This window comes from Ictalurus punctatus, chromosome 16 (assembly GCF_001660625.3).
Source record: "Ictalurus punctatus breed USDA103 chromosome 16, Coco_2.0, whole genome shotgun sequence".
Classification (NCBI taxonomy): domain Eukaryota; kingdom Metazoa; phylum Chordata; class Actinopteri; order Siluriformes; family Ictaluridae; genus Ictalurus; species Ictalurus punctatus.
Window position 1 is genome coordinate 6,906,627 of NC_030431.2, and position 27,878 is coordinate 6,934,504.

General features: G+C 38.6%; 3 protein-coding genes across 4 annotated transcripts; 2 read left to right on the plus strand and 1 right to left on the minus strand.

Annotated features, from left to right (window-relative positions):
• The first annotated feature begins 350 nt into the window (after positions 1-350).
• tor4aa (torsin family 4, member Aa) lies at positions 351-4,726 on the plus strand. 2 transcript variants are annotated; one of them, XM_017489067.3, is made up of 2 exons: positions 351-542; positions 2,270-4,726. In XM_017489067.3, exon 2 carries the CDS (start codon positions 2,270-2,272, stop codon positions 3,512-3,514), a length of 1,245 nt encoding a protein of 414 aa, XP_017344556.1. In that variant the 5' UTR covers positions 351-542; the 3' UTR covers positions 3,515-4,726. The 2 variants fall into 2 exon arrangements, with proteins under 2 accessions (XP_017344556.1, XP_017344557.1); XM_017489068.3 differs by lacking the exon at positions 351-542 and adding an exon at positions 2,022-2,176.
• A 230-nt stretch (positions 4,727-4,956) lies between these two features.
• zgc:56235 (voltage-dependent anion channel 2) lies at positions 4,957-10,965 on the minus strand. Its single transcript, NM_001201230.1, is given in 9 exon segments — positions 4,957-5,227; positions 5,314-5,371; positions 6,017-6,167; positions 6,911-7,132; positions 7,755-7,807; positions 7,906-8,058; positions 8,969-9,018; positions 9,132-9,203; positions 10,898-10,965. Coding segments are annotated over 8 exon segments (846 nt in total). The 5' UTR covers positions 9,199-9,203; positions 10,898-10,965; the 3' UTR covers positions 4,957-5,135.
• Positions 10,966-14,098: 3,133 nt separating this feature from the next.
• Positions 14,099-26,505, plus strand: slc25a1b (slc25a1 solute carrier family 25 member 1b). Its single transcript, NM_001200486.1, is given in 9 exon segments — positions 14,099-14,356; positions 20,926-21,033; positions 22,451-22,550; positions 22,908-23,046; positions 23,549-23,633; positions 24,221-24,325; positions 24,439-24,554; positions 26,067-26,140; positions 26,245-26,505. Coding segments are annotated over 9 exon segments (954 nt in total). The 5' UTR covers positions 14,099-14,244; the 3' UTR covers positions 26,360-26,505.
• Positions 26,506-27,878: the final 1,373 nt, after the last annotated feature.

Genomic DNA, 27,878 nt, shown 5'->3' on the forward strand with positions numbered 1-27,878 from the left:
TGCACATTTGTAGTGCCAAATACAATCTGAAGTAATGCTATTTAGCTGATTACTTAGGTTGAGTATGATTTTCTTAACAATTTCATGAAAAGAACAATCACTTGAAAATATTTTGTACTGTTTAGAAAGATGGAAAGTTTTGGAATTCCCTTCATGATATGGTGCACCAGCTTACTCAACAGATGTGTTTGTTTCCACACTCGTGCTCACCTACTACTTTGACATTTTATTTAGTATGCGGATTTGGATGGAGCTTGTGGCAGGATAACTACTTTTACTACTATTGAGTACAGCAGCAGCACATATGCCATGCAGTTTTTGTGCTACTGTTCAGTGCATTAGAGCTGTGGTTGGATGTGGTGGTGAAGAGGAAGGGGGAGGGGCTTGGTGGAGAGATGAGCAAATAGGTGGAGTTCAGAACAAGTGGTGAGTAGAGGTCAGGAACGAGATACCTCCTCCTCCTCCTCTTGTTCTTCTCCATGCTCTACGCTTAAAGAAGACTTTAAGACATTACCAAACCTCTCCGTGGTGATCTGCTGAAGGTAAGGGAAGTGTGTGTGTGTGTGTATATATATATATATATATATATATATATATATATATATATATATATATATATATATATATATATAATTATATATATCAGTGCGCGTGCATGTACTGGTAGTTCTCGTGCAGTTGATTCTCTCACCGCTGCAGACGGTGGCCTCAATCGTCTTCTTTTTCTTCTTCTTCTTCTTTTAATCTTGTCACCATCTCTACTTCCCGTTTCGCACGGTTCATCTGTTAGCTTAGTCAGCGCTCTAACGTCCACATAGCACTAACAGGCGACAGTTATAAAACAACAACAAAAAACCCCTTAAACAAACAAACAAAAACAAAACCAACACCACTGTAACATTTCCGCAGGTAGACTGGTTAGCTGTTATGGACAGGTACACACCGCGGTGACTGTGTGCAGTTTGTAATACTCGGGAATAACTGCACACGATCGCGTTGGAACATGGACAGGATTTCCAGGAAGGAAACCAGCTTTATCTGCTCGGTTATAAAGGAGGGAATGTTGAACGCGTGAAACTGTGAAATGAACAAGAGCACTCGGAAGCGTACCCGCGCGAGCTCTTCAAATACACGCGCATTCCTGAAGTGTTGAGTGCGTGTGTGCGCGCGCGTGCCTGTGTGTGTGTGTGTCCAGGACACTTATCGATGGAACACTATTCTAAAATTACGTTCCTCACCTGGTGTCCTTCATCCATGAACCGGAATAACCGGCTTTACGTGGAAGGCGAATGATCAAATGAGTATGATTTGCATGCGCGAGCGTGCGCTCACACACACACACACGTACACGTGCCTGCCTCTACAAGTCTTCTGTTCTCTCAGGGAAAAAGCAGCAAACAGCCTCATTACGGAGAGAAAGAAGAGAAAGTTGGCAGTGATGAAGCGAGTTGCGCAGAAACACCCTGAAAACAAAACTTACTGACTCTGTGGCGGTTCTCACAGCACTTGATACTAAAAGTTTTTAAAAGTTTTGTTGCCTTTAGTATGAATATTTTACCCTAAGGTTTATCTACATTTATGGCATTTGGCAGACGCCCTTATCCAGAGCACATTACATTAATCTAATTTATACAGCTGAGCAGTGGAAGCGCTGGGATTTGAACTCATGACCGTCTGAGCAGTTGTCCAACCAGTATCTTAACCACTAAGCTACCACTGCCCTATCTATAAGCTAATGTACGCCAAAACAATGACAAACTGCACATGTAGAAATTATGTGCATTCAAAATGCCACAAATATGGAACAAGAATTTTGATGACATCATTCTGTATGTCAGCTTCTCATAAGATTTTCTGTCCAATCAGATGCTCTTTAGAATCTGGTGTCCCGCCCCCAACATTATAAAAATCTATGGTAGAAACTGTTAAGTATAGTTTAGCCTGGGCTGTGAGGGTAAGTTTAACGCGATTGGCTACTTAAAACGGAGCGGAGCCACTCGTTATGTCCCGCCTTGACTTCCCGTTTCAGTGGAAACTTCCCGGGGACTTCAATGACTTTCGCATTCCTATTACTTATTTAAAAAAATACGTTCACTCTGCATTTATTTTTTGCTACTTCAGATGAACCCTTTTTAAAATGGAATGGGAAAAGATGATTGGGGTGTAGTCAAAAAGGGTACACATTATACTGCCGACTCGAGCCTATCCAGGTTTCTTAAAATTCCAACCTCAGTTAATGAAAATAAATGCTACCTTTTTGTTTTCACAGATGGGGGACCAAAACGTTTCTGTCATGCTTTCAGAGGATGAACTGGAGAAGACGAAGGAAAACAGGACAACACCGTTCTCCCAGTTCTCCGCAACTGTACGAGCCGTGGTGCGAATTCGCCAGAAGTACCAAGCAATGAAACGGCGCCGCATGGAGCGGGTAGCGTCAGCGTCCCAGCACAGTGCGCATTTAACAGTCCCGTGTGGTGATCAGCGCTCCACCAGCCCCAAGATCTTTACATTTGATGTAATCGATGGTAACATTCCTGTCAATCTAGGCAAGAAAAGGAGAAAGAAAAAGGCACGTGTCCTGTTCCCCAATAGCAGCCGCCGAGTCTTGCCCACCAAGGAGCAGAGCCGGGCTAAGAGCTGCCTGGTCTTGCTATGCGTTGTGGTTTTCCTGCAGGTTTACAACGCCATTGAAAACCTGGATGACCATGTGCTCAAATACGATCTGGAGGGACTTGAGAAAACCCTTAAAAGAGAGGTTTTTGGACAGCAGGAGGTTACTGATGGCCTGTTGGGCCATTTAAAAGATTATTTGTCCACATATGTTCACAGTAAACCTTTGGTTATTTCTCTTCTTGGGCCCAGTGGTGTAGGAAAGAGCCACATAGGAAGGCTATTGGCTCAGCACTTCCGTTCTCTGGTGGGTGAGCAGCTGGTCATGCAGTACTTCGTGCTCCACCACTGTCCCACAGAAGGAGACATCCCACTCTGTACCAAAACTCTGACCTCCCATGTCTCTGAGATGGTCACTCAGGCTGAAGAAGAGGAGAAGATCCCCCTGTTCATCTTTGATGAGATGGAGCACATGCCTACTGAGCTGCTGGAAACTGTGCATGGTCTCATAGCAAAAAAAGAGAATAACGAATATTTGAACGCCATCTACATCCTCATCAGCAACCTGGAGCAGGAAGAGATCACAAAGTTCGTGCTGCAGAACTCCACCAGCATCACCATTTCAGGCCGAGGGCACGTTAGCAAGGAGTTGAATGCTTTGCTGCTTAGTAATCTCAAAAAGCACCACTCACTTTGGCTGGAGGCAGAGTTGCTGCCTCTCACACTTCTGGAAAAAAGCCACGTGATGCAATGTTTTATCGATGAAATGTCCCGGGAAGGATTTTACCCAGAGCGCTCTCATGTAGAAAGACTAGCAGACGAGCTGGGTTACTATTCTGTGGGTGAACTAGAGTTTTCACGCACTGGATGTAAGCAAGTGGTGGCAAAAGTGAATCTTCTGTGAAACCAATGGCTGTGAACACTGAGGTCATGCAGAAGTCAGTACTGTTAGTAGAAGAATATTGGAGGAATACACTGATGCGTCAAGATCAGTACTAGTCTGTGATGGCTGGAAAAGACTGGCATGGTTTCTTTGTTATTTTTATAGCTCTAAAGAGGAATGTTATGAATGTTGTATTTTAAAGAAAGTTGCTGATTTTTTTAATGCTATCCCCCCGCCGAATATATTTGTTAAATAGAAAGTGTCGCCAACTTCTCTCTCACGCATACACACACACACACACACACACACACACACACACACACACACAGTGCAGAAGGATTCCTGTCTACTTTGTTTTGCAGTTGACTGTTACTGGTAAACTTCTGTAGGCTGGAACATGTCAACAAATGGTGAATTCCCCCAAGAGAAACTAGGGTGTTGCAGCTGAGAGACCTCTTCAGGAAAAAAAAAAACTTTGAATGGAACATTTCAGGACAGACATACAAAGCCAAAGGTTTCAGTGATATGCTTAGAACAGATAGGAGTATAACAAAACAAGGCTGAGGTGAAAGTACTAAAACCTGACCATTTGTGGTTGGAAATGTCTTGGGATCACTGTTAAACCACTGTGAATAAGCTGTGTCTTGGTGTTAGAGTCCTCCATTTTAGATCAGGAGAAGCAGTGGCATAATCATGTAATAGATTTCCTGAAGTTCTGTTTTTTTGGAAGACATTGCTACAGCTCTGGGGTCAGGATCACACACACACACACACACCCCACTGTAAAAGCATACATCAAACCAGAGGTTTACAGTGTAAATAATTCAGTAGGAACTATGAATGACTCTGTATGAAGGACTGAATGAACGTTATTATACCATAATTATAAAACACATAAGTAAAACTACAACTCTAAATAGTTATCCTGTGTCATTTCTATAATGTTTTTTCTTTTTAGTGATCTGTAGCTAGAAAATTTGAAGTAAAATGTCTGAATACAATCAGGTCTGATTAATAATAATAATAATAATAATAATAATAATAATGATAGTACAACACATTGAATATGTTCAACTCAAAGTAAATGACATTTATTGCTCCCATTAACACCAGTTTTCAGTTCAAGTTTATTGCAGGATGTTGAAGGATTTTTTTTGACATGTTCTCTCACTACTCATGTTTAAACGCCTGTGTACCAACTATAAGCCATTAAACTGCAACCTATTAACATGCCTACTTTTCATACTGAAATCCTGCAGAAGAGAGCAGCTAATGCTTCACTTATATTACATTAAGCAAAGTTATCTTCAGTAATCAAACACCAAAAAAAGTTCTTCAATGAAGTATATACCAACTTCAACTGCCGTTAAATGCTATGAAACCTGGTTGTAGTGTTTTTCTTTTCTTTTTTAATAACAATTACTTGTAACAAGATATTTTCAGACCTCAGAACATTCCTATTCATTCATTGGTGGACCATTTATTTAGCAGATGGAAACATTTAGCGTTCAAGTGTTGACTGAGTCACTCAAATCAGCACCAATTATCACGTCTTTATTTTTCAATCAAGTGACGTGGTGGGGTAATGCTTGTGGACAAAGAACAACAGAACATGTAGGATAAATACCACTAGGGTGGGTATTTATGCTTCAAGTTCAAAGCCCAGTCCAACTTTGTGTCCTCCAGTGTTGAAATTCTTGCCATCGATGAGCGCAGAGAGTGTCACCTTCACACCTAAACACAACAAGGAGGGTGGGGTTTTGTAGTTTAAGAAACAGCTGAAAACCTCATGTGCAAAAGATTATAAATGCAATGATTACCTGGTCGCAGACACTGAGTGTAACCAACTCCAATCAGACTGGCATTGTTCACCTTGGCCTGTGAGGGCAAAATTAGAAACAAACTATCAGGAGCTTTATATTTTTTTCCTCACTTTAATCATTGTGAAGTTGTCCATTGTGAAGTCTCCTTGACTTCCAGGCTAATAGCACGGTCCTCAATCAAAAAAAATCGTGCCTGACATCTCGTAGCTTGCCAATGAGTTGGTTGGCGACTTGCTCTGGAACTCTGAATCCAACCTTGAGAAGAAGCTCTCACTCTTTTATTTTTAGGAGCGAACAGCGAAACCTTACCATGCTTGAGATTACTGAATATTTCTCCTAGCAATATCCCTGTGACGTCAGTACAGCAAACAACCATGTCAATAACAAAAATACAGCACCAACCAACAAATTTGCACCAGAGTCACTGGAAAAAAATCGCAAATATTTAAATCGAATAAATTGTGTTTTGGGATGGAGTTTCCTTTTAAATGCTGTAAATTAAATTTTTTTTTTGGTTGATAAACTACATACAGCCTAACCTATAATTTCATACTGTGACATCCGACCTTTGCACTGCCTCGTTTTCAAAGAGATACAGGACTTTATAGATCTTAGGATTTATTCACGAGTCTTGGTCTCCGATTAGTCATTAGTGGCATCATGAGTTCACATATTGACCACTCCAAGCCCGCTAACTCACAGACAAAGAAGCATCACTGTCCAGCTGGTATTTGGCGGCGATGCCAAAGCGTGTGTTGTTGCTGCCAGCAGTCCACGCCAGAGTGACCGCAGTCTCCAGCTGATTGTTCACCTTCTGGTAGACAGAGCCTCCGAACTCGGTTCCATCATTTCTGAACCAGAGAAAGTCATATTTAGGAATCATCGTAGACAGCAATAAAATATCAACAGCAATAGAAAGAAAGAGGGCTAAGAATTAGAGACAGTTTACTTTAGAGGTCGACTGATTGATTGGTTTTGCAGATTAATATGTGCCAATAACTGATTGCTGGAACTATAGGTTATCGGCAAAAATCCACAGCGGTAGTTTTTCCAGGTTGAGTTTGTTGCGTAGTGGCTGAGAAGGGTCCGCCGTCATTATACGGCACGAGAGAGGCCTCTATTGGCGAAAAAAAAAAAAAGATCACTAATTAATTTTGTTGTTATTTGAAATGTTTTTTTTTGCCATTCATTTTGGATGTCTCTATTTTTATTAGTTATTTGGAGTGTTACTTTTTGGTTCAGTTTGGATGTATACCTTTCATTTACTTTAATAATTCTTAACAATTAATATATATTAATATTTATATAAAACGTACAGTACGTTTTCATGGTACAGTCAATATTGTTTATTTCTGTAATAAAGTTCAGCAATATTTTAATTTGAATGTTATGTTTTCATTCAGTATGAATTTTAAAAGCTATCGGTTGATTAATTATCTATGGGCAGGTAGCTCCCAACTTATTCATCAGTAAAATCCACTATCGGTCGACCTCTACTTTGCATGATGTCATTAGCTTTCACTAAATATCATCCATGTTAACTTTTAATGATTTGATGCTGGTATTACATTTTTATCCAGCCCCTGAAACTCACACATTGGTGTGAAGCTGGAAATCGCCAGCCTTGTAGCCAAGAGCAAAATTGTTCTGCACCAGTTTGGACTTGGCTGTGTCAAATGCCATTTGGTAACCAGCCAACCAGCCCGCATAGCCCAAAACAGCCGCTGAATGCACGACTGGGCCCTCGAAGTCAACATCGCAGGACAGGTTGATATAGTCCCGCTTGTAGCCAGTCTTCAGCTTGCCGCTCTTCTTGCTGTGGTAAAAGTAAGAGAATATATTAGTGAGTGCATGGTCAGTTAGCTTCCTGATGAAGTTCTTTTCTGTTGTCACACTACATGTGATATAGTTAAAGTAACAGATAAACAGTTTAGAAAACTACATTAAATAATACCAATCCAGCTTACTGTTGTCTCAACAGCAGAACTTTTCTTCATTCTACCACTAAACAGGGCTCCTAAATGGTGTAGCAGCCATAAGCGTTCTTGCAAGCACTGGGAGAGTAAAAGTTTGAATACTGAAGGTACTACAGTCATCACTGCTCTCTAGCTAAGAAAGGAAATGTTTACCTCAGCCCTTTCAACGTGATGCTAATTAATGCCATTCATCGGTTATGCATTTTATGGTATTTATAAAAATAAATAAATAAATATTTTTTAAAGGAGAAAAAAAAGACAGCAGTTAGCCTCTCCTACAAGAACACTGGCAGCACTGTAGTGGTGACTCAGCTAGCAGGTGAATACTGGCTACAACGAAAACAAACCATTTAGTTCCATTTGAAAATGTAGCAACACCACCAGTGTACCAACACTACAACAAGGCCAGTACATACTTCACAGTACTATCTAAAAACATCTTGTCCCATGAAAACCACTCACCCTGTGTTTGGAACAAAGGACGTGTCAAGAGCCACCTTCAAGCCCTTGGCCAGCTGCTCAAAAGAGAGAAATCATTTTACACCAATGATGCTATTAGTAATAATACGTGATAAAGTAAATGAATGGGGAATTTTCCAGAGGCTTTTCACACCTGGTCCTCCACTGAAAGTTCAGTAGCGAGAGTATTGTCCGTGTTCCATTTCTGATTGAGACCCAGGCCCAGCTCCTTCAGCTTGTACTTGGTCTCCAAACTCCCACCAGCCTTGCCAGAGTCAATATTAGTAGATCCGGATGTGTTGAATTCCTGGAGGCGAACACGAGAGGATTTAAGAACTAAACCAAATAAACCACACCTACAGAGGAATTACTGTATTCCAGCAAAGTCAAGCTATAAAATAACTATTAATAAACAATCTCAGCCTACCAGTATCAAGTTCATTTTATACCAAACGTATGAAAATATTAAGCATCTAAAAATGGATGTACAAATAATAGCGATTAATCAAAATTTAATGTAAGAAAGTCTCCTTGTTACTTTTTCCTCATACAAAATTCTCTTTTTTCCCCCCTTGTAACCATTTAGACAGACTCATTCTTTATTGTGTTCAACTTTTTACAATAATAAAGTCATCAAAACTCTGGAGTAACACAAATGGAACTGTGGGAATTATGCTGTGATAAAAAATCCAAAATAATAATAAAAAAAGGAATATTTGAGCATCTTCAAAGTAGACCCCCTTTTTACCTAGAATTTCCAGAAATGTATCCTCGGCATTTTCTTGACTGATTTCTTGAGGAATTTCCCTGAGATGATTTTAAACAGTATTAAAGGAGTTCCCACCTACGCTGGACTCTTAAGGGCTGCTTTTCTGAATATTTCACTCCGAGTCGTCCGTTTAAAAAAATATTTTGTTAATAAAATGTGAGTTTTCTAATGAAAGAAATGAATGTCGGCACGATTATATTTTTGTCTACAACACTGACTTCAGACATTTAATCATACACCTTCAGATCAGAAGGTTTTTAAGATCACGAGAAACATTTCAGTCGAGTGTCTCCAAACTTTCGACCGGTAGTGTAGTAATACTGTAGCAATGTGTCTCAAAAGACCAAAAAAAAGGAAGTTACAGGAAACGGGCAGTAACAGGAAATCCGGTTCTGCGTAAAAAGAAGAAAAACAGTGGAGAGCAAGGAAAAACATCTCATTAACTCACAACTCCATTCTGCGACTTGGTCTTGAGGTCCAACTTTACGATTCCGAAGCCTACAAACAAAGCACGAGACAAGACGGGGCTAGAAATGCTGCTTCTTAAAATACAGGAAATCATTGAAAAGATTTATTCTCTTATTAAACCCATACTACAGGTAGTAACTTACCGTAGCCTTTGCTAAAGATATCCTTCGCCGCTTTTCCCAGGTCAGAGTAGTTAGGAGGAACAGACATTGTACCTAATAATGTAAAAGGTTTCAATCAGGGACAACAAGGAGTACAGGAGTGTCTAAAGCCGGGTACACACTGTGCATGTCAGACTGTACGAACATGATCCCCACTGTAAGCCATGTCACACTGTAGGGTCTCAGCTGTCATTAATGTCACGGCAGTCAAGACTCGAAAAACAGACGCACACAAGAAGACTCGTACGGAAGAGGAGAAGCCACAATACAGGACTGTGCCTCAAATCTTCTGACACTGCCAGACTTTAATCAGAGGGAAGATTTGATCACAGCGGCCGTTAATCAGCTGTCGGGGAACACGTCAAACTAGCCGTCAAAGACTACAGAGTTTGGCCTAGGATTATAGGAGTCTTTTAGTGTTCTCAAAATTGGTCTCAGACGACCAAATCGTGGCCCAAATCGTACAGTGTGAACCCGGATTAACACTGGTCCTGAAGCCTAGATACTTTACAGTACATCTATCTATCTAATCTGAATATCAATAAAAATGTTTTTGTATAACATCTTTTTTGTTTGTTTTAAACTGTCGTAGATCAGCAATGCTTAATGTAATGCTGCTTAGGCAATCTTGTGCAACGCTGATGAAATCCCAAGGGCTACGATACTGATAATTTGACAATATTGACACGTGTGATGTTAACACTGTGATGTTTGATGACAACACAGATCACGAACACGAGTCGGGTTAAAGCACGCCGAGATACATCTTGATATCGGACATCATTTGGTATTAGAAGCTCACAAGGAGTCAAACATTTCCCTAAGAGGATGGAAATTAAACACTACCTGATTACTTCATTACCGTACCAAGTTACTTATTTAATTCAGTACTTTTTTCTGTGTAGCTGCAGATTGAAAAGAAAAAAAGAAAGAAACAAACACCCATCCATCCTCTTCATAATCTTGCTAACCTTGAACTCAAGTCACGTGGTTTCTGCTGCCAAGAGTAACAGCACCATCAGAAAGACTTCAAGGACAAACCCCCCCTGTGACAGGCCTTTTACACACTACACTAAACCTGGGCCACAATTACACACCAAACACATCATCCTCATTTAAAGCAACACGTTATAACGACAAGGGCTAAACAAATGCACTTTATTACATACAAACGACGTGTAATCTCCAAACAGGAACAGAGATCTCTAAACACAAGTCAGTTCTGTTTCTCCTTAAATAGCAAAAAAAAAAAAGAAAAGAAAAAAGAAAGAAAGAAAAAAGAAGAAAAGATCAAATTACATTCAAACTCAATAATAATAGTAATGCTCAACTGGAGGACGATTTTTGCTATTTTTCTACTGTTTTCATATAAACTATTTATATATAGTTTTTGAAAGCAGCCATTAACGTTAATTAATTGGTGCAGAAAAGATGCTACAGGAATAGCAAGGTTACATAAATCACTTAAGACTTGATTACAAAAAAAGGCTTCAGCATTACTAATAAAGCTCTTGAGTTCATGATCTGTAAATCTAACAAATATGACATTTTTATCAATTCAATACATGACAGAAATGACGTGCTAAGTCCTTTTAGCATACCGCCCTGATCATATCTAGACTCGAGTAACCTCTAGCGTTTCTGACAAAAATGGCGTATTTGAGGAGCCTGACGAAACACATACGCTCAAGTCTTTTTTTTCTCTCTCTCTCTCCTTTATTTCAAACACAATAAGAGAAATTTCATACCGACACTGTAACAAAAGCTTGAACCCACAAAAGCTTTTGTCCTTCTGACGCAACCCGCTAGCTCTTCAGTGTGTGTCTGTGGTAGATACGCTAGCTTTTACACAACGGATCCAACAAAGCCACAACTGAGACCGCACACTTCCGTACTAAACAGTACGCCAAGCAGTGAGCTACCGCAGCACACACCCGCAGCTGCGCACTACTCTGGCCTACTATTTAGTACGGTAGTATACGTTTCCAGACACAGCCCGAAGGGGGCGCTGATGGTCTAAAGAGAAAGTGATGTGAAGATGGACAATTTCACACCATGATTCAAAGTAAAAGTGTTTCAGACCGTATAAAATCACGTTACCTTACATTGTAAGGCTTAAATCAATTAATCTAAATGGTGACAATGTGACAGATAAATGAAAGATAATATGAAAGATTAAAAATAAATAAATAAATCATTATATCTATTATGATCATCATTGCACCTTTTCACCTGACCTCTAGGGGGCATCATCAGCTGCAGATAACAGTGTAACTGCAGTCAAGGAAACGGTCATTTTGTGTTCATAATGACTGCACGTTTAAAGTATTTTATAACTTTATTATTAACTTTATTGAAAAAGCATACACACACACACACACGGTCCAAAGTTTTATAACACCTAAATTTTTCCAGTTTTTATTGAAATTTACTGTGAAATTAAAGCATAGAACAAATGAACAATTGGAGTTAAAAAAATAAATCGTTGAATCGTTTTGTTTAACAAAATTTCATAAATTTTTTTTGACACACTCATGGAATTCTTTCTACAATGGAAATCAAATATTGTTCGGAAATATTCTTCAATTCATGGAATGATTTGAAGAATATTTGAAGCCTACCATCTTGTTCTTTTATTCTAAGGTAGTTCTGACATAGTCTGGAAGTATATTTTGGGTCATTACCTTGCTGTAGGATGAACCCCTGACCAACTAGGCATATTCAAAATATAGCAGATTTGGTTCAGGGTGCCACTCAGTCTGTGCAAATCACAAACTCTGGATCCAGCAAAAGAGGCCCAGACCACACACACTTCCTCCTCCATGTTTGACAGTTGGTGTCACACATAGAGGAACCATCCTTTCGTCTACTCGACGGTGTACAAAAACCCTGCACGATGAACCGAAGATTTCAAATTTTGATTCATCGGTCCATAAGACCTTCTTCCAGTCTTCTGTAATCCACTGGCAGTGCTTCATGGTCCAACAAGCCTCTTTTTTATTTTGCCATCTCAGCAATGGCTTCTTACTGCCACTCGACCTGTCAAACATGCAGCTCGAAGTCTTCTCTTCACAGTTGAAACTGAAACTTGCTTACTTCGGCCAGTGTTATGCTGCATTTTTGCAGCATAACAGCATAACAATTGCATTTTTCTCGCTATTATGAGAGCAATATACTATTTCCTACAGAACAGTACTGTCCAAATAATGCTTAAGAGGGTGTAGTAACACAGTCTGTCCCAACACTGCTTTTATACAGACAGAGTTTGTAAGTGATCAACAAAAGTTGGGACATCTGTAGGAATTGTTAGCATCAACTCTCAAGGTTTCATTTATTTCCATTGCTGCAGAACAGCTGGAAGTTGTTAACCAATTACTTGTTCCCTGAAAAAGGCCCTTTTGTATAACTTTGAAATGTACATTATTTTTCAGTTTTTGGTAACCTAAACTTTTTTTAACCTCTGGCAGTTTAATGCTTACCTCTGTACCATTATTATTATCCATTGGACTTGAACTGCTTAAAGTTAAATAAAGACATATATATATATATATATATATATATATATATATATATATATATATATATATATATATATATATATATATAAAGCAACATCCACATGAATGCCAGGACCCAAGGTTTCCCAGCAGAACATTGGCCAGAACATCACACTTCCTCCATTGGCTTGCCTTCTTCCCATAGTGCATCCTCTTCCCCAGCTAAGGGGCACACTCCACCGTCTACATGATGTAAAAGAAAACGTGATTCATCAGACCAGGTCACCGTCTTCCATTGCTCCATGGTCCAGTGCTGATGATCATGTGCCCATCGTAGGTGTTTTCAGCAGTAGACAGGGGTCAGCATGGGCACTCTGACCAGTCTGTGGCTACGCAGCACCATACGCGGCAAACTAAGATGCAATGTGTGTTTTAACACCTTTCTATCATAGCCCGCCTGAACTTTTTCAGCAATCTGTGCTACAGTAGCTCTTCTGTGGGATCAGACCAGACGGACTAGCCTTCACTTCCCACACTCATCAATGAGCCATTGACGCCCATGACCCTGTTGCCGGTTCACCGGTTGTTCTTTGCCCTCACCTTCTCTGGATCACTTTTGGTAGGTACTAACCACGGCATACCAAGAAAACCCCACAAGTCCTGGGGTTTTCAAGATGCTCTGGCCCAGTCGTCTAGCCATCACAATTTAGCCCTTGTCAAAGACATGCAGATCCTTACACTTGCCCATTTTTCCTGCTTTCAAAACCTGGGATTTTTTTCCCCTTTAAAATTGCAACTAAACAGATGCTTTTAGGATTAAATATATATATAATTTAGGATATATAATATTTAGAAATATTTAAAACAGAAAAACGGTGGCAGATTCTCCAATATGCTCAGTAATAATTACCAGCTAATTTCCTTATAAAACTATATAAAAGTTGACCTCAGACTACATTTAAAAAAACAACAAAAAAACAAAAACAAACCAAAGGGTTGTCATACTGGATATAGACTTTACATTTTTTTGAGTTCATTACTGTTTACTCCTCTTTATAGTATTTTTTATTATGTAAAAACATATCATTTCATTATTTTTGAACTCATCTTTGCTTTAAAGCATTTCTTTACATGTGTCTAATATTGTATATCTCTTGCTGATGTATGTTAGCTATAACATCTATAAGACAATTTTTTTCAAACCTGTCTCCATCTTATGTTTCCTACTGGGGCCACTATAAGCAGACAGAAGGGCCATAATCAAAGGGCGGTGTCACTATAGACATTTTTAAGGTGTTTTTTTTTAAAGGTGCATTTCTAGAAATGACCAACGCATACGATCAAAACTATCCCGTTCCACCTTAAAGCGGCTTGTTTGCGAACTATATGGTACATACGTAACAGCGGACGCCCCGCCCACAGGGCTGATGTTCGGTGTTTCGCCCGACGCTGACAGCAACCAGGAAACTTTGGGCTGTCAAAAAAAAGCAGTGTTTGTTCAGCTCTGGATAGACTATACATATAGGAATTAGCCCTGGATAAAATATAAAGTTAAGGTAGCGAGAACACGCGGTTCCATTACTATAAAATATTACAGCATGTCAGGAGAGGCGAAATTCGTGAGTCCCTTCCCCAGACCCCGGTGTCTGTCTGCAGCTGCGCCCGCTGGAAAAGCAAAACTAACTCACCCGGGTAAAGCCATTTTAGCAGGTAAGCTGATTCTTCAAACACACACACACACACACACACACACACACACACACACACACACAAAAAAAACAACAAAACAAAAAAACATCTTTCACAGTATACTCGACTGAATCAGATAGGGAGCTCATATGTTGTAGTGTTTCAGCCATTGCATTGGGTTCATAGCTGTAAGAGTAACACAACTGGTGCTTTCAACAGGACCGAGTCACATAAACACCAGCACACTGCAGGCAAGTATCTGCTGTGATCTGGCATGTACATGTTACACAGTGTGTGGCGATCTCTTAATGCTTGATATTCTTGTTTTTGTTTTGTTGTTTGAAGCTGTTGGTCTTTACAAGTGTGCTCTGCCTGTATGATCCCCAGCAGTCAAGTGTTTTTGCTTGCAGACAAAATGTTATGTCTGTGTTTATGCAGCACGAGAAATATGCCATGCATTTGATCTGGTGCTTTAAAAATAAATAAATAAATAAATAAATTCCTTTTAGTCAAAGATTTGATAACGGCTCTGCTGATACCTACACCTGCGTTAGGGGTGGAACAGGAAGGAAAATACTACAGTATGATCACCGGTTTTTAATACAGCATGGTATCTGCATGAGTTTGACACATAACTGCAGTATTTCCTAAGCAAACAAGTCCTTAATGGTTCGTTAAACGGTTTAATGGATGGTTCCAGTACATTTGTTCTTGATTCTTGACACACCACACCTGGATAATGAGAAAATCTCACAAAACTGAGTCTATCTGGTTGTATTCGGTTTTATTTTGTACAGCGCTTTTAACAAAAGACACTACCACAAAGCAGTATTAAAGAAACCAAGATGTTGATTTAGACCCCTAATGAGCCACCCAGAGGTGACCGACGACATGAGGGGATTAAAACCTTGCAATGAACCCGACTCAACAGGGAATACATCTTCTGTGTGATGCCGGAGAACGAGGTTAGAAATCATGACCGTGCACAGGCTTAGAAGAGTAAAGACAAACGTGTGTGTGTATGTGTGATGAAATGATATTCAGTTTGAGCACATTGCGAATAAAAGTCCTGGCATGAGCACAGGACAGACTTATCCCTCCTATTCTGTTGGAAATTTTAATTTTACATCTATTATGTTGTGGGTCAGAATGTCTTCCACGGTTTAAATAGACACAAAAACAGCAAAGAACAGCTTAAAACAGTAAACCTTTTATTACGGCTTGTCCGAGACAAGCCATAAGAAGAACTATTTCCATGTAAATTCATAACCCTAAAATGAGGAAAGTCAAAAAAAATTCAATGAGAAAAAAGAGATTCACAGTATTTCAGACATCTCAAATGTTAAAATGTGGAAATGGGTGACCCATAACATGATAGGAGGGTTAATGATTACAGCAGCCGTTCTAAAGTACAAGCGTACAAAAAATAATCTTTCATACCTTTTATATCACAATTTTAACGATATAATTATTTCAGATTTCCATTTGAACATATACCCCTATTACGTTTATTGTCACTTTTTTGCTCTAATAGATCCAAGAGGTCAGAAATCTGTTGACTGGTTATTAATTGGGTTTGCGTTTTAAATAGTCTTAATGCTATTCCAGTATTTGTCTCTTGTTTTAATATAAAACCCCTTCTTGGAGCTCTAGTTGTCCCTCATTTCTTTGTCAAAAGGACCAAATGAGCAATACCTGACCGGTAATACATGGTTGACCCTGAGCTATTTGACCTTTTCCTCTTTAGTAGTCCATTTAAGAGATGGAATTTTATACGATTATGCAGACTTTGCTAATTGGATGAAGTGCATGCAGTGTAGTGAGTCACCTTCCTTGTCTTAAAAATACGATGTTCACATCAGTAAATTTAATGCTCCAATAATGTCAATGTTTTATGAGCATCTAATAATAACTGTCTAAATTCTTTAACTCTGAGACTGACATTATGACCTTTTTTGAGGAACGACTTCCTTCCTTTATTTTTGCATAATTTGCATAATCAGTCTATTTTTAGACCATCTTTAGCACGTTTATTCAGTTAAACAAATACGTCACGTCTATAGATCTAAGGCTATGAGGAAATGTCATGCAGATTAAGGCACACCAGATCATGCAAGAAATATAAATGCTTCTTAGCTGTATTTAATTGTGATGCACATCGACGTTGGCATGTGATTGTTCAGCATTTTTGTGCTTCAGTGAACGATCCAGTGACTCAGCATTTCCAAAGACACATCACACTTTTCTGGCTAGGCAACTGCACGCACAGTTGGAACAAACCCAAAAGGTTGGTTTGTACTATTGTCAGGCTGGCCTTTCCTATTCATATCGATGTGAAATGTGTACATTGTGTAAACAGATGTGCATCACTGTCGTCTTTAAGAGCATAAAGTTGGACTTTACTTTGTAGTTTCCCTACTTTGATGCGTGTTGTAAGTTTAACTTGCTAATAACCTTTGCACTCACGCTGATAGTCATATAGTCAGCACAGTTGTAGAGTGAATGTCAGATAAGATTGGTGATCCTCTCAGCCAGCCCAGCATCTGATTTAAGTTCATACTCACCCTGAGGTTTAATTAAACTAGCTACAGTGAGCATTATCATTTGAGTGAAAAGCTTTATAAAACAACCAGAAGCTGCTGCTGATAAGATCAGATGATCATGATCGTTCTTTCCACTCATACACTGCCCCCCTCTCATACTATATAAACCTGCATGACAAGTTGAAAATAAACTTCTTCACTCCCTTTTAATTCAGTAAATTCCTGTTAAACAGGTACACTGGTTCCTGGAGAACTGGGATTTTTTTTTTTTAAACAGAACTTTGTTGGGTTCAATATATGGTAGTTTGGTCTCAGCGTCGATTGTAGCACAAATTACGAAACATTTTGTGGGGGAACGTGAAATAATGCCAGGTCACACAAGACATATTGCCTAGGCATGTGTCACTATTCAGTTTGTATATTAAGAGTTCGGTTTGCTCCTGCGGGTTCAAAAAACATTGTAGGAATTATAGGAGTGCCTTTCCTGCTTAGGATATGCACAGTGCTGCAGATAATAAGACACCTTAAAAAGATGCCTGTGTTTATACAGCCTTCTGAACGGAAAATCAAGGGTAGTTACAGTATAATTAGACTGTAGAGTTGACATGGAGCAATAGACAAAAGGAAGTGGCAGTTATGAAGGTGGAAACCTCTTCTTGGTGAGAGTAGCTGGGAGGAAATTAACAGAAAGGTCAAACATATTCAAATAAAATTGTAGCTTTCATACTACATATAAATTTCAACTTTCATACGCTCATGGGGGTGTGTAGAAAAAGTCTCTTATATCAGGATAAACCTTGAAGAGCACACTGGGATTGACTCTTGTCTGGCTGCAGTTAGCAGGTGATCACCAAAACGGGATGATTATTATATTTACATTTATGGCGTTTGGCAGACGCCCTCAAGTAGAGCGACTTACATTTGTTTAATTTATACAACTGAGCAGCTGAGGGCTTTGTTCAGTACCACTGACCTTATGATCAGTACGTCTTAACCACTGAGCTACCACTGTTACATAGTTACATAGGGGGCAGAATTTGTCATGGGTTTAGGGGCGTTGCACGCCAGAGGTGGGCAAAGTACCATTTGTAAAAGTAAAACTGTAGGGGACTCCTGAATGGCGCAACAGAAAAGTATTCGCCCTGTCATCCGGAGAGCATGAGCTCAAACCATGACGATGACAGCCGTCTGTGACCGGGAGTCCAAGAGTGCAAAACTAGCCAGTCATGGGTGTCTGTGAGCTCATGCCTTTGAAAGGGTGGCTATCTGCCTGAACTGCTATTCATGACATTGCATGAACAAAAATTAGGGAACCGCCCTCCCCCCTCTTTTTTTTTTTTTTACACAAAAAAAGTTATTGCAATTACTTGGCTAAATAAATCTGCTAATTGCAATACAAATGACTTCGATTGTTATAGTTTACATAGCAACAGATAGACAGTGATTTGTATTAGCTCTCATTCTTTGTGTTACATTTTTTAAAGTTTAGATTTGTTAGGATTTTCAATTGACTCCTTGAACCTGTTTGATGCTACAAAGTCACCTAAGTGCATACACAAATATATGACTGTATATTATGTAAATGTATAAATTTAGTGAGCAAAAATTAGTATTTTTTTCTTCTGAAACATAGTGAGTAAAAGTCAAAAGTATTACCTGAAAGAAAAGTACATTAACAAGGTACTCCATTATGTCCCAAATCTAGTGGTGGTTCAGCAGTTAAACTACTATTCTTAGGTACACTATGACTAAAAGTTTGTGCACACCTGACCATCACACCCATATGCGGTTCTTCCTCAAACTGTTGCCACAAAGTTGGAAGCACACAATTGTATAGAATGCCTTTGTATGTTGTAGCATTACAATTTCCCTTCGCTGGAACTAAGAGACCCAAACATGTTCCAGCCCCTGTGCACAAAAGGGAGGTCCATAAAGACCAATGGCCATGGGGTTTGGAAATAGGTGTGATGGTCAGGTGTCCATATACTTTGGCCATATGTCTCTTTGGTCCAGGGAAGCTTTACCCTGACTGACCTTGTTCTCTGACCCCAGCTCCTTCCAAGATAGCATATGCCAAAAAAAAAAAATCAGTTTTATGCGCATGTATATGTATAAGTATAATGACAGTTCTTTCAGTGTAGGTCAGTGAATTGTTGGAGCAGTACAGAGCAGTAGTGTTTGAATTACAGGGTGAAGAATGTTCGCCTGGTACACATTAGACTTACGATAATCCTTAAGATCCTTACAATAAATTCATGATGAACTGAATTTCACAGCAAATATTGTGTCTGAGGGCCACGGTCTCTATACTTTTACCAGATGGCATCAGGAATTGCTTTTATTTCATCCTTTATGAAACATGTCTGTCTTTTACCAGTGTTTATTATTCACATTTTAAAAGCAAAGATTCATTTGAAATTGAAGTCTGTCTAAACATGAAAAACACGTTAATGTGTTAATGACTAACAACTTTATTTTGACTCGATTCTTGTGCTTGTAGCTTTCTATCGTTAGACAGGTTTCATTTAAACACTATATTAATTTACATTGATCCAAATCCTTCTATCTTCAGGACAGAATAACATGCATGCGTGTGTCTGGTTGTGTCTGGTGCCTAATAAGCAGTGTGGCAATGCGACGTGTCATTACCCGTTGCTGTATTGTAACAGGCATGCAAAGAGCTTGTGCTGACGTTGTGGCAGAACCTTGTCAGTTGTTTTCCTCCTTCACTGTTAAGTAGCAGGATTTGTGGCTCGCCGACACACCCCTTCAAACCTGACGGGAGGCCAGTGGGTGTTTCTGTGGGGAGAATCTCACAGAGCCAATCACAAGAGATCGCACGAGACACTGCCGTTTGCTCCTCACCAGTAGATGCACTGAGCTGAAAAATTTAAGGAGGCTCCAGCTTACTGAGGATCACTCTGCATCTCAAAAACAAGCCCTGATTGTATGCTTTTTAAAGGGTATTTAATAATGTCATCCAATTCATTGTGTTTTTTTAAATACCATTTTTATTCGTTGCTATTTTTGTTCTAAGCCAAATAGCAAAAAGTCTTTCACCTCCTCCGTGTTTTCTCTTCAAGGACAGATGTTTTTTAAGGGGTCTTTAAATCAATGACTAAATCTAATTCTAGTGGCATGCGATCAAATCCGATCATAAAACTAGGTGAAACGTGCTGATGGTTTTCTTATGCATCAATATCGTTATATCTTTACGATCAAACTCATGTCTTGTCGGAGTTCGTGTAAATTTAAATAACCTGGATAAAAGTACAGCAAGTTGGTTATAGCAAGTGAAGGAGTATAAGTATTACCGATGTTAATAGTCACAGCTGTGCCAATCTTAAATCGTACTAAAATGTAAGTAATGTGGTTTAGTGTCAGAATGTGTTTTGTACGTGCACTGATTATCTGAATGATCAGTGCGTCTCATCAGTCCTTCGGTTGAGTAATCAGCACATTTGCATACAAGATTAATAGAATTAATACAATTATGACATCATTTCATATCAACACTATCAGACTGGCCATCTGAGTTTCAGATCAGCGTTTGATTAATTTCTTTCAGTGTTTTGATTATATGAAATGGGGCTTTGTTTATTTGGGTCATCAGGATGGAAACTTGACTCCACTTGACTATAGTTATACATAAAACTTTAATTAAACTTTACCTGAATTAATTCTTAGCTATTCCATTTCCAAAATGAATAAAAACCTAGATATAAATAGATCTCGCGTAACTACCTGTAGGTGAGGCTGGAAAATAGTTATGTATTCTGTCTGCTTTTTAAAAGCTTTATACGAACAAAAAGAAAAACATACCACAATTCCATGACTGTTTAAAAAAAAATGTATTATAATTTTTTTTTAAATTTGCAGCAATGTTGGATAAAAGAGTTATCTATTTGTTTTCTTTTTTTGTTGTTTTTTTTCTTTTCTTTTACTTGTTGGCAGTGTTTCCGGGGAAGAACATGTCAGATTCCCACAACTCTAAGCTATGTGTTTTATCAATGGTGGGTATAAATGTGGGCCTCTCTGTTTTCACAGGTGGAATCGCAGGAGGGATTGAAATCTGCATCACATTCCCGACAGAGTATGTGAAGACCCAGTTGCAGTTAGCCGAGAAGGCGAACCCACCACGTTACAGAGGAATCGGTGTGTATCTCCTTTTAACTCGCCCATTCTTTCATTTAGATTATATTTAGGATGACGTGTGGGAACAATAACTATTTTAAAACATGCCATTCCTACAAACTGTCTCCATTTTTTTTCTCTGTAAATGCTCCAGTTTTGTCCTGGCCATGTGGGTGAGGAAAAGAGCAGGTTGCATTAGACTGAACTGCATGCTAAGTTCAAGGGTCAAAATGTGCCCCTGCTCATATCTCCAGCATGCATCAGAGCTTAACCAACAGTTCATAGTCCCTGAACTTTAGAAGGCACAACTTGTTTTTCCTGCACTGATTGTTCCACTTGGGAAATCTGCTCTGCTGCGGCAGCAAGCCAGATGTTAGATGACGTTCACTGGTTTCATCTTCGCTGGACTGAGGGTTCATTGATGTAATCATTTGATTTACCACTTAAATCACAGATTGCTTCATAAAACAAACATTCAGTCCCTTACAAACTGAAAAACCTTCGACCTACATAACAACTGTAGTAAGCATGTGTTACATCCCAATTCGCCTACTATCTATTCTAAATAGTATCTGAGATAAGAATTAGTGTGTCCCAAATCGTAGTATGTTGAAACGAGTATCCCAGAGGTACCAGGATGGTCTACTATTTCTGGTAGATTTTTGAAGTGTAGATGCGTGGACACTAATACCACCCACAACTCCTTTAGCAAATGAAATAAATAAATCAATCAAGGGAATGGTAAATTAAATTATATAGTATCAATTATAGAAGGAATAATGAATGAAGAAAAGCTGAAATGCAACTAGAAGTAACTAGGCAACAACGTTCTCTTCCATTACATGGTGTGCTAGTACGTCCCAGTACTTATGGACTCTATTGCTACAAGCTCAAAAGTATGTATTTTTTGTTCACAAAAAGAGTACATACTTTTAGTGCATAGTACAAATAGGTGAACTGAGATGCCGCAGTGGTGTGTCTCCCATCTTGAATGACTTGCATATTAATCTTTGTAATTAACATGCAGTGGTGTACGATATTTATTTTACAACCAAATTCTTAGCTGACTTTTGCATTTAAACTGCTTTCACTGATGTGTCGGTCTGTTTTTCACTTAAATTACCTACAATGCTATTTGACTGCCTGCTGCTGGGAATTAGTTCTCGTTTCATCTCTATCTAGTCTGTAGAGCTCTCTAGCTCCAGCTGTCACATCTCCCCATCTGTACACTTTGTTCAAATGGATAAGCTTACAAAGCTTTAACTTTGATTCTAATATCGCAGTCAACGGCATCACGCTCATCATCAAAAGAAGCTCTTGCTCTGTTATCTCTTAGTTATGAGATCATTAAAGATCAGAGTAAGAAATAACGGCTAGGGGTTTCCTTTAACTTTGCCATAAAAACATGTTTATCTGTGTCTTTTTCTCTCTTGCACAGTTGATTGCGTGAAGCAGACAGTGCAGGGTCATGGGGTGAAAGGTCTGTACAGGGGCCTCAGCTCGCTACTCTACGGCTCCATCCCCAAAGCCGCTGTAAGGTAACCGACCCTTCCACTGTCCTTCTAACAGACAGAACACCTGCTGTTTCCTAGAAACATTTTCTAAGAACTAAAATGCTTTTCACAGTAATAACCCTCACAAAGTAATGTCAGTGTAGTTGAGAATTCAGGGAGTGTCTACAGTGAATTCAGATTGTTTCAGACCAGTTCTCTCAAAGCATGTGGCTTTTGCATCTCATGGAGATTCAGAAGCACTTACTTGCACAGCTGATGAAAGAAAATGCCCCACTTTTATCTCGTATTGCAATTTGTCTTGACTTTTCTGTATATAAAACACAGAAATAGGATTGTTTAGTGCAAATCGTCCTTTATGCATCCTGTCCCTTTTGTCCTCAGGTTCGGTATGTTTGAGTTCCTCAGTAACAAGATGAGGGACGAGTCTGGGAAGCTGGACAGCACCCGAGGCCTGATCTGCGGTCTGGGCGCTGGAGTAGCCGAGGCCATAGTTGTAGTGTGTCCTATGGAGACGATAAAGGTGCGTGAGGTGGTGATGTTCAATCTTCGCTGATCTACGAAACAGCATCAGTTGTTTACAACTTAAACCAGAGCAGAGTTGAATTCTTGACCGTGATTGGTCAGTGGGCAATTATTAATTTTCCATAACAGCTGCTCTGACAATAATGTGGGCTGTCATTCAAATCACAAATCTAGGTTAATGCACTCCCTAACACGTAATTGTGTATAGTAACAGCTCTTTCACAGGGACCTCCACTGGGTAGCCTGTACTGAATTCATTTAGGAAGCATCCAGGAATAGGTTTGGAGAGGGAAATGATTTTCACATATGCTGGCTGTCTTGTTGCAGTGTCAGCTCCTGTACTCCCGAACGTGTCATTTTAATGATGCAGCAATTAAAATGTGTGTATGTGACTACACAAATGAAATATGATTAATATAATTCACAGGCAAGTTGTTATTTTCTAAATAGACGTTAGTATTTACTTATTGAAAATAAGTCTGTTTTCTGTCCAATTTCAGGTTAAATTTATTCATGATCAGACCTCAGCGAACCCCAAGTACCGTGGCTTTTTCCATGGCGTGAGGGAAATAGTCAGAACACAAGGTTTGTGCTGCCCCCTAATGGACATCAGACTACAGCTTGCCTTCATCTTTATTTAATCTAAGAGTTTAATTAAAGATTTAATTAACATATTTCACATGCAAAATTAATAACGGGGCCCTTTGCTTTGACAGCTTCAAACACAAACTGTGGATTCAGGCTTAAAACTGACATCTGTGTTAAAATTTTTGCTTAGAATATAACAAACATCTTATGTATGTATAATTAACACATTTTATACATATTAGTTTACACAGTTTAAAGCATAGCTTTAAATAGCAGCATGCGTGATTCAGTATTAGACTGGTATTGTACATTCATGCGGTATTTATTTGGTTTGTACACTATATAACTGAACATGCATGTAATCACTACAGGTCTAAATAACCAATCTGTAAATTTAGTAATCATGAAATTGAGGGTCACTTATGCACACAAGAAACTTGTGACTGCTCACGAGGTCTCGTGACACATAAAAACGTAACCTCTGGTTTTAGAACAAATAGTTAATTGTGCCTGGAGATGGATGCAGACTGGAGTGGAAGGTGGTGTGACTTTGTAATCCGGTGCCTTTACTGTGTTCCTTACAGGACTTGGTGGAACATATCAGGGATTGACAGCAACAATATTGAAGCAAGGATCAAACCAGGCTATTCGCTTCTTCGTTATGACCTCGTTGAGAAACTGGTACAAAGGTCTGTATTTAACTTTACGCATTTACTATTCGTGAATTTCACATATGGTGCATATGCAGGACAAGCGATGGTTGATTTTGAGGTTACAAAGATTGTGTTTGTTTTACAAACAGGTGACAACCCTAACAAACCCATAAACCCTCTGGTGACCGGTGTTTTTGGAGCCATAGCCGGGGCTGCCAGTGTGTTTGGAAACACGCCTCTTGATGTAGTTAAGACTCGAATGCAGGTAAGAATATAAATAAGGAGTTGTATTAGTTTGGAAGTTCATGATACTCTTAGGAGATAAAGTGATAGCAGTGACTCTTTGACTAAATGTTCTTTAAAGGCATCAACAAAGATTTAGGACTATGCTTATAGTTCCTCAAAGTAACTAAGGACTATTATTAATTTCTCAATCACTTATAACACAGCGGTATCTAATAAACCATCATCTCACACCTGCATTTGGCCTCCCAGCACTAGTAAACCTCTACAGATGATAAAACATGGTGATGCAGCTGGTCTTTACTCAACCAAACCACACACACATGCTACACCCATCTTCATTCCACTCCACTGGCTCCTGTAACCACGTCTTCATGCACTAATCAGGGCCAGGTCTTCCTTCCTGGACATTTTTTTCTCATATGCTACAATAATGAAACAAGTTGCCCAACTGTGTTAACTCTGCAGATTCAGATGCATGTTCAGTGAGTGGATATGGGTAAAGATTTATAATACGTTTCCCATAACTGACATTAGTTAACATGAACAAACGATCTGCTTCAGTATTATACATAATACATAACATTAGCAAATATTTTTTTTTAATAATAAACCAATTAAACCAAAAAATACACACCTTCGTTTACCAATGTACCGATCATTGAATAAAATGAAGCAATATGAACCAACACCTTAATGGAAATTTTTGTGGTGGTTGACTTACAGAACTAAATAAGAACTGAGCCGGAAGAGACCACAGTTCAGTAAATAATCAACATTTAGGAGCATGCTGTCATTTAATTTGTGCTGATTTATTATTTTTTATAAAATTGGACTTAATTTTTAGTCATAGACTGAATAAGCATTAGTTCAATATTCAGTTAAACAAATGTCAATTAATTCACGTGTCAACAGAGTTTGTTTCACTGACACTGTGTGTTAATACTGAAGTTCATGGTTTGTTCATATTAACTAATGCAGTGAATAATTTACATTAAGGGAACCTTTCTTCTTCTGTTTTTGTGTATCTCATACTAAATTGTTTCAGGAATTAAAACAAAATCTAAGATAAAACCAAGGTAACCTGAGTAGACACAAAATACAGTTATGCTATTTATCGAAACAAAAAAAGTTATCCAATACAAAACTGGACCTGTGTGAAAATGCATTTGCCCTTATAGTTATTAATTCATCAAATCCATTCATAACGGGGTTCAGCTGGACTAAACGCAACCAGGCCTGATTACTGCAAACCCTTTTTAATCAAATCGACACTTAAATAAAACTTTTTCAACAGCATGAAGTTGGTTACAAGGTCTTACCCAGTAACACACTATGCCAGCACCGTATTTTTATTTATTAACGAATGACAAATCATAAGAACAGTTATAAGAACAATAGTTGGCTTTATAGAAAGTGTTACATAATATTTTTCTAATGTTTAAGCTTTGGGTCATTTACAACAGGACTACAGGAAAAATGATCCATGGTGTGATGCTGGTGTCTCAGTGTATAATTAAACATCTTTCTACAGGGCCTGGAGGCGCACAAATATAAGAACACTGTGGACTGTGCCTTGAAGATTATGAAACATGAAGGACCAGCAGCGTAAGTGAGCATATCCATGCTGACACTGACTGAGCAGTTACGGATTAATATACTGTATAAATAGTCATTAGGAATGTTGATTTAATGGCATCTTTGTGCTCTAGGTTTTACAAAGGTACTATTCCGAGACTTGGGCGAGTGTGCTTGGACGTGGCTATCGTGTTTGTGATCTATGAAGAGGTGGTGAAGGCTCTTAACGTGGTGTGGAAGACAGATTAATGCTGAGAGTGCAGCAAAAAAGGCAGCTCATGGAACACGACCAGACCTTCACATCATCGCAGTGTCACGGGGAAAGTGAGACACAATGTCACTAGGGCAAAGCAACGTGAACGTGTTTAAGTTCTCTTATGTAATTAAGACCAAGATAAAAAAAAAAAGTTTCCCCCAAAAATGTGATGTATAAAAATACTTGAACAATTAGTCGAAGAGGAAAAAACAAACATTTATTACTCCATGGTAAGGGTTCAGTAATGGAGTCTTTGAAAAGCCAAATGTTTATAATGTGGAGGTATAAAACTTTTAACATATTTTTTTTAGTGTAATTTGTTTATAGTATTTCAGCCGTATTTTATTTTACATTTCGAACTGACAACTGAAAATGATCATGAATCTGATTACTTTGTCATAGTGTTTATTTTCTGATCGGTTGGTGTTATCTCATGTAAAGACACTAAATGTATATGCAGTGGCGAGGATAAAAAAAATAAAATAATAAAATTAATTGCACAGGAGTGCAGCATGTGTTACAGCCTTGGAAAAAGTAAATTAAGGAGGTTTAATCTTAAAAATGACAAAAATTATTATTATAACAACAACAAAATGAGTAATAATTAATGAAAGTTAATAATAATGCAATATAATAATGCTAATTCGTTTAATTCATAATTAGCTTTGTAAAAGTATAATTACACTTAAAACTTATTCATGCACTGAACAACGAAGACAACAACAACAATAATAATAATAATATCTGATCCAGTTTGAGCACTATAAGCTAGAATGAGTTTTTCGTGGAGTTATACTGTAGTCTGAGTGATTTTTTTTTTTTTTTTTTGATCAGGTTAAGATAATATGATTTGATTCCTAAAGTGTTTGCTCTCATATTTCTTATTTATTATTTATCTGTTATTTCCAAGTACTGACAAGTTCTTGGCGCCAAAGACGCACAGAACATTGAACCCTCCTGAGACACCACCAAAGCCTTTACCTCCCAGAAACACACATTCCTCAGTATCTCCAGTAAATACTTGCACTTTCAAAACCTTAATGGATTTGGAACTAATTTAAGAGAATTAATGAATTTACTTTAAGTGCCTGACCAGTATTTACTAGTGCTCATGATCAGTATGTAGCATTTCTCATAAACGTTTGACAGGAACAATGATGCCAAGTTTTCTTTCTTTTTTAATTTTTTTAATTTGACATTTTTGTTTTGTCGATACCCTGAACAACAATCTAAATGCAACCTAGGGGACTATTAGCGGTGCTGTTAGCTAGTGTGGGGTCATGTTCTGTCAATGTTAGATGTGTGTGTGCAACAGAATGTTTTCATTTTGTAATATTATTAATGCTAAAAATGATAAAAAGTGATATGATGTGATAAAGCTGCCCCAAAATGGTTGGTTTGAAAAGCTGGATCTGAAATTGCCTTAAATTGTTCCTTTTTGAGTGCCATCGTCAGATTTATCACTTTTCCTACCTCAGGAAATTCCCCCAAAATCCACAGTGTCAAGAGGGA

Coding starts and splice junctions, on each gene's coding strand:
- tor4aa (XM_017489067.3), top strand. CDS start 2,270: ATGGGGGACCAAAACGTTTCTGTCATGCTTTCAGAGGATGAACTGGAG.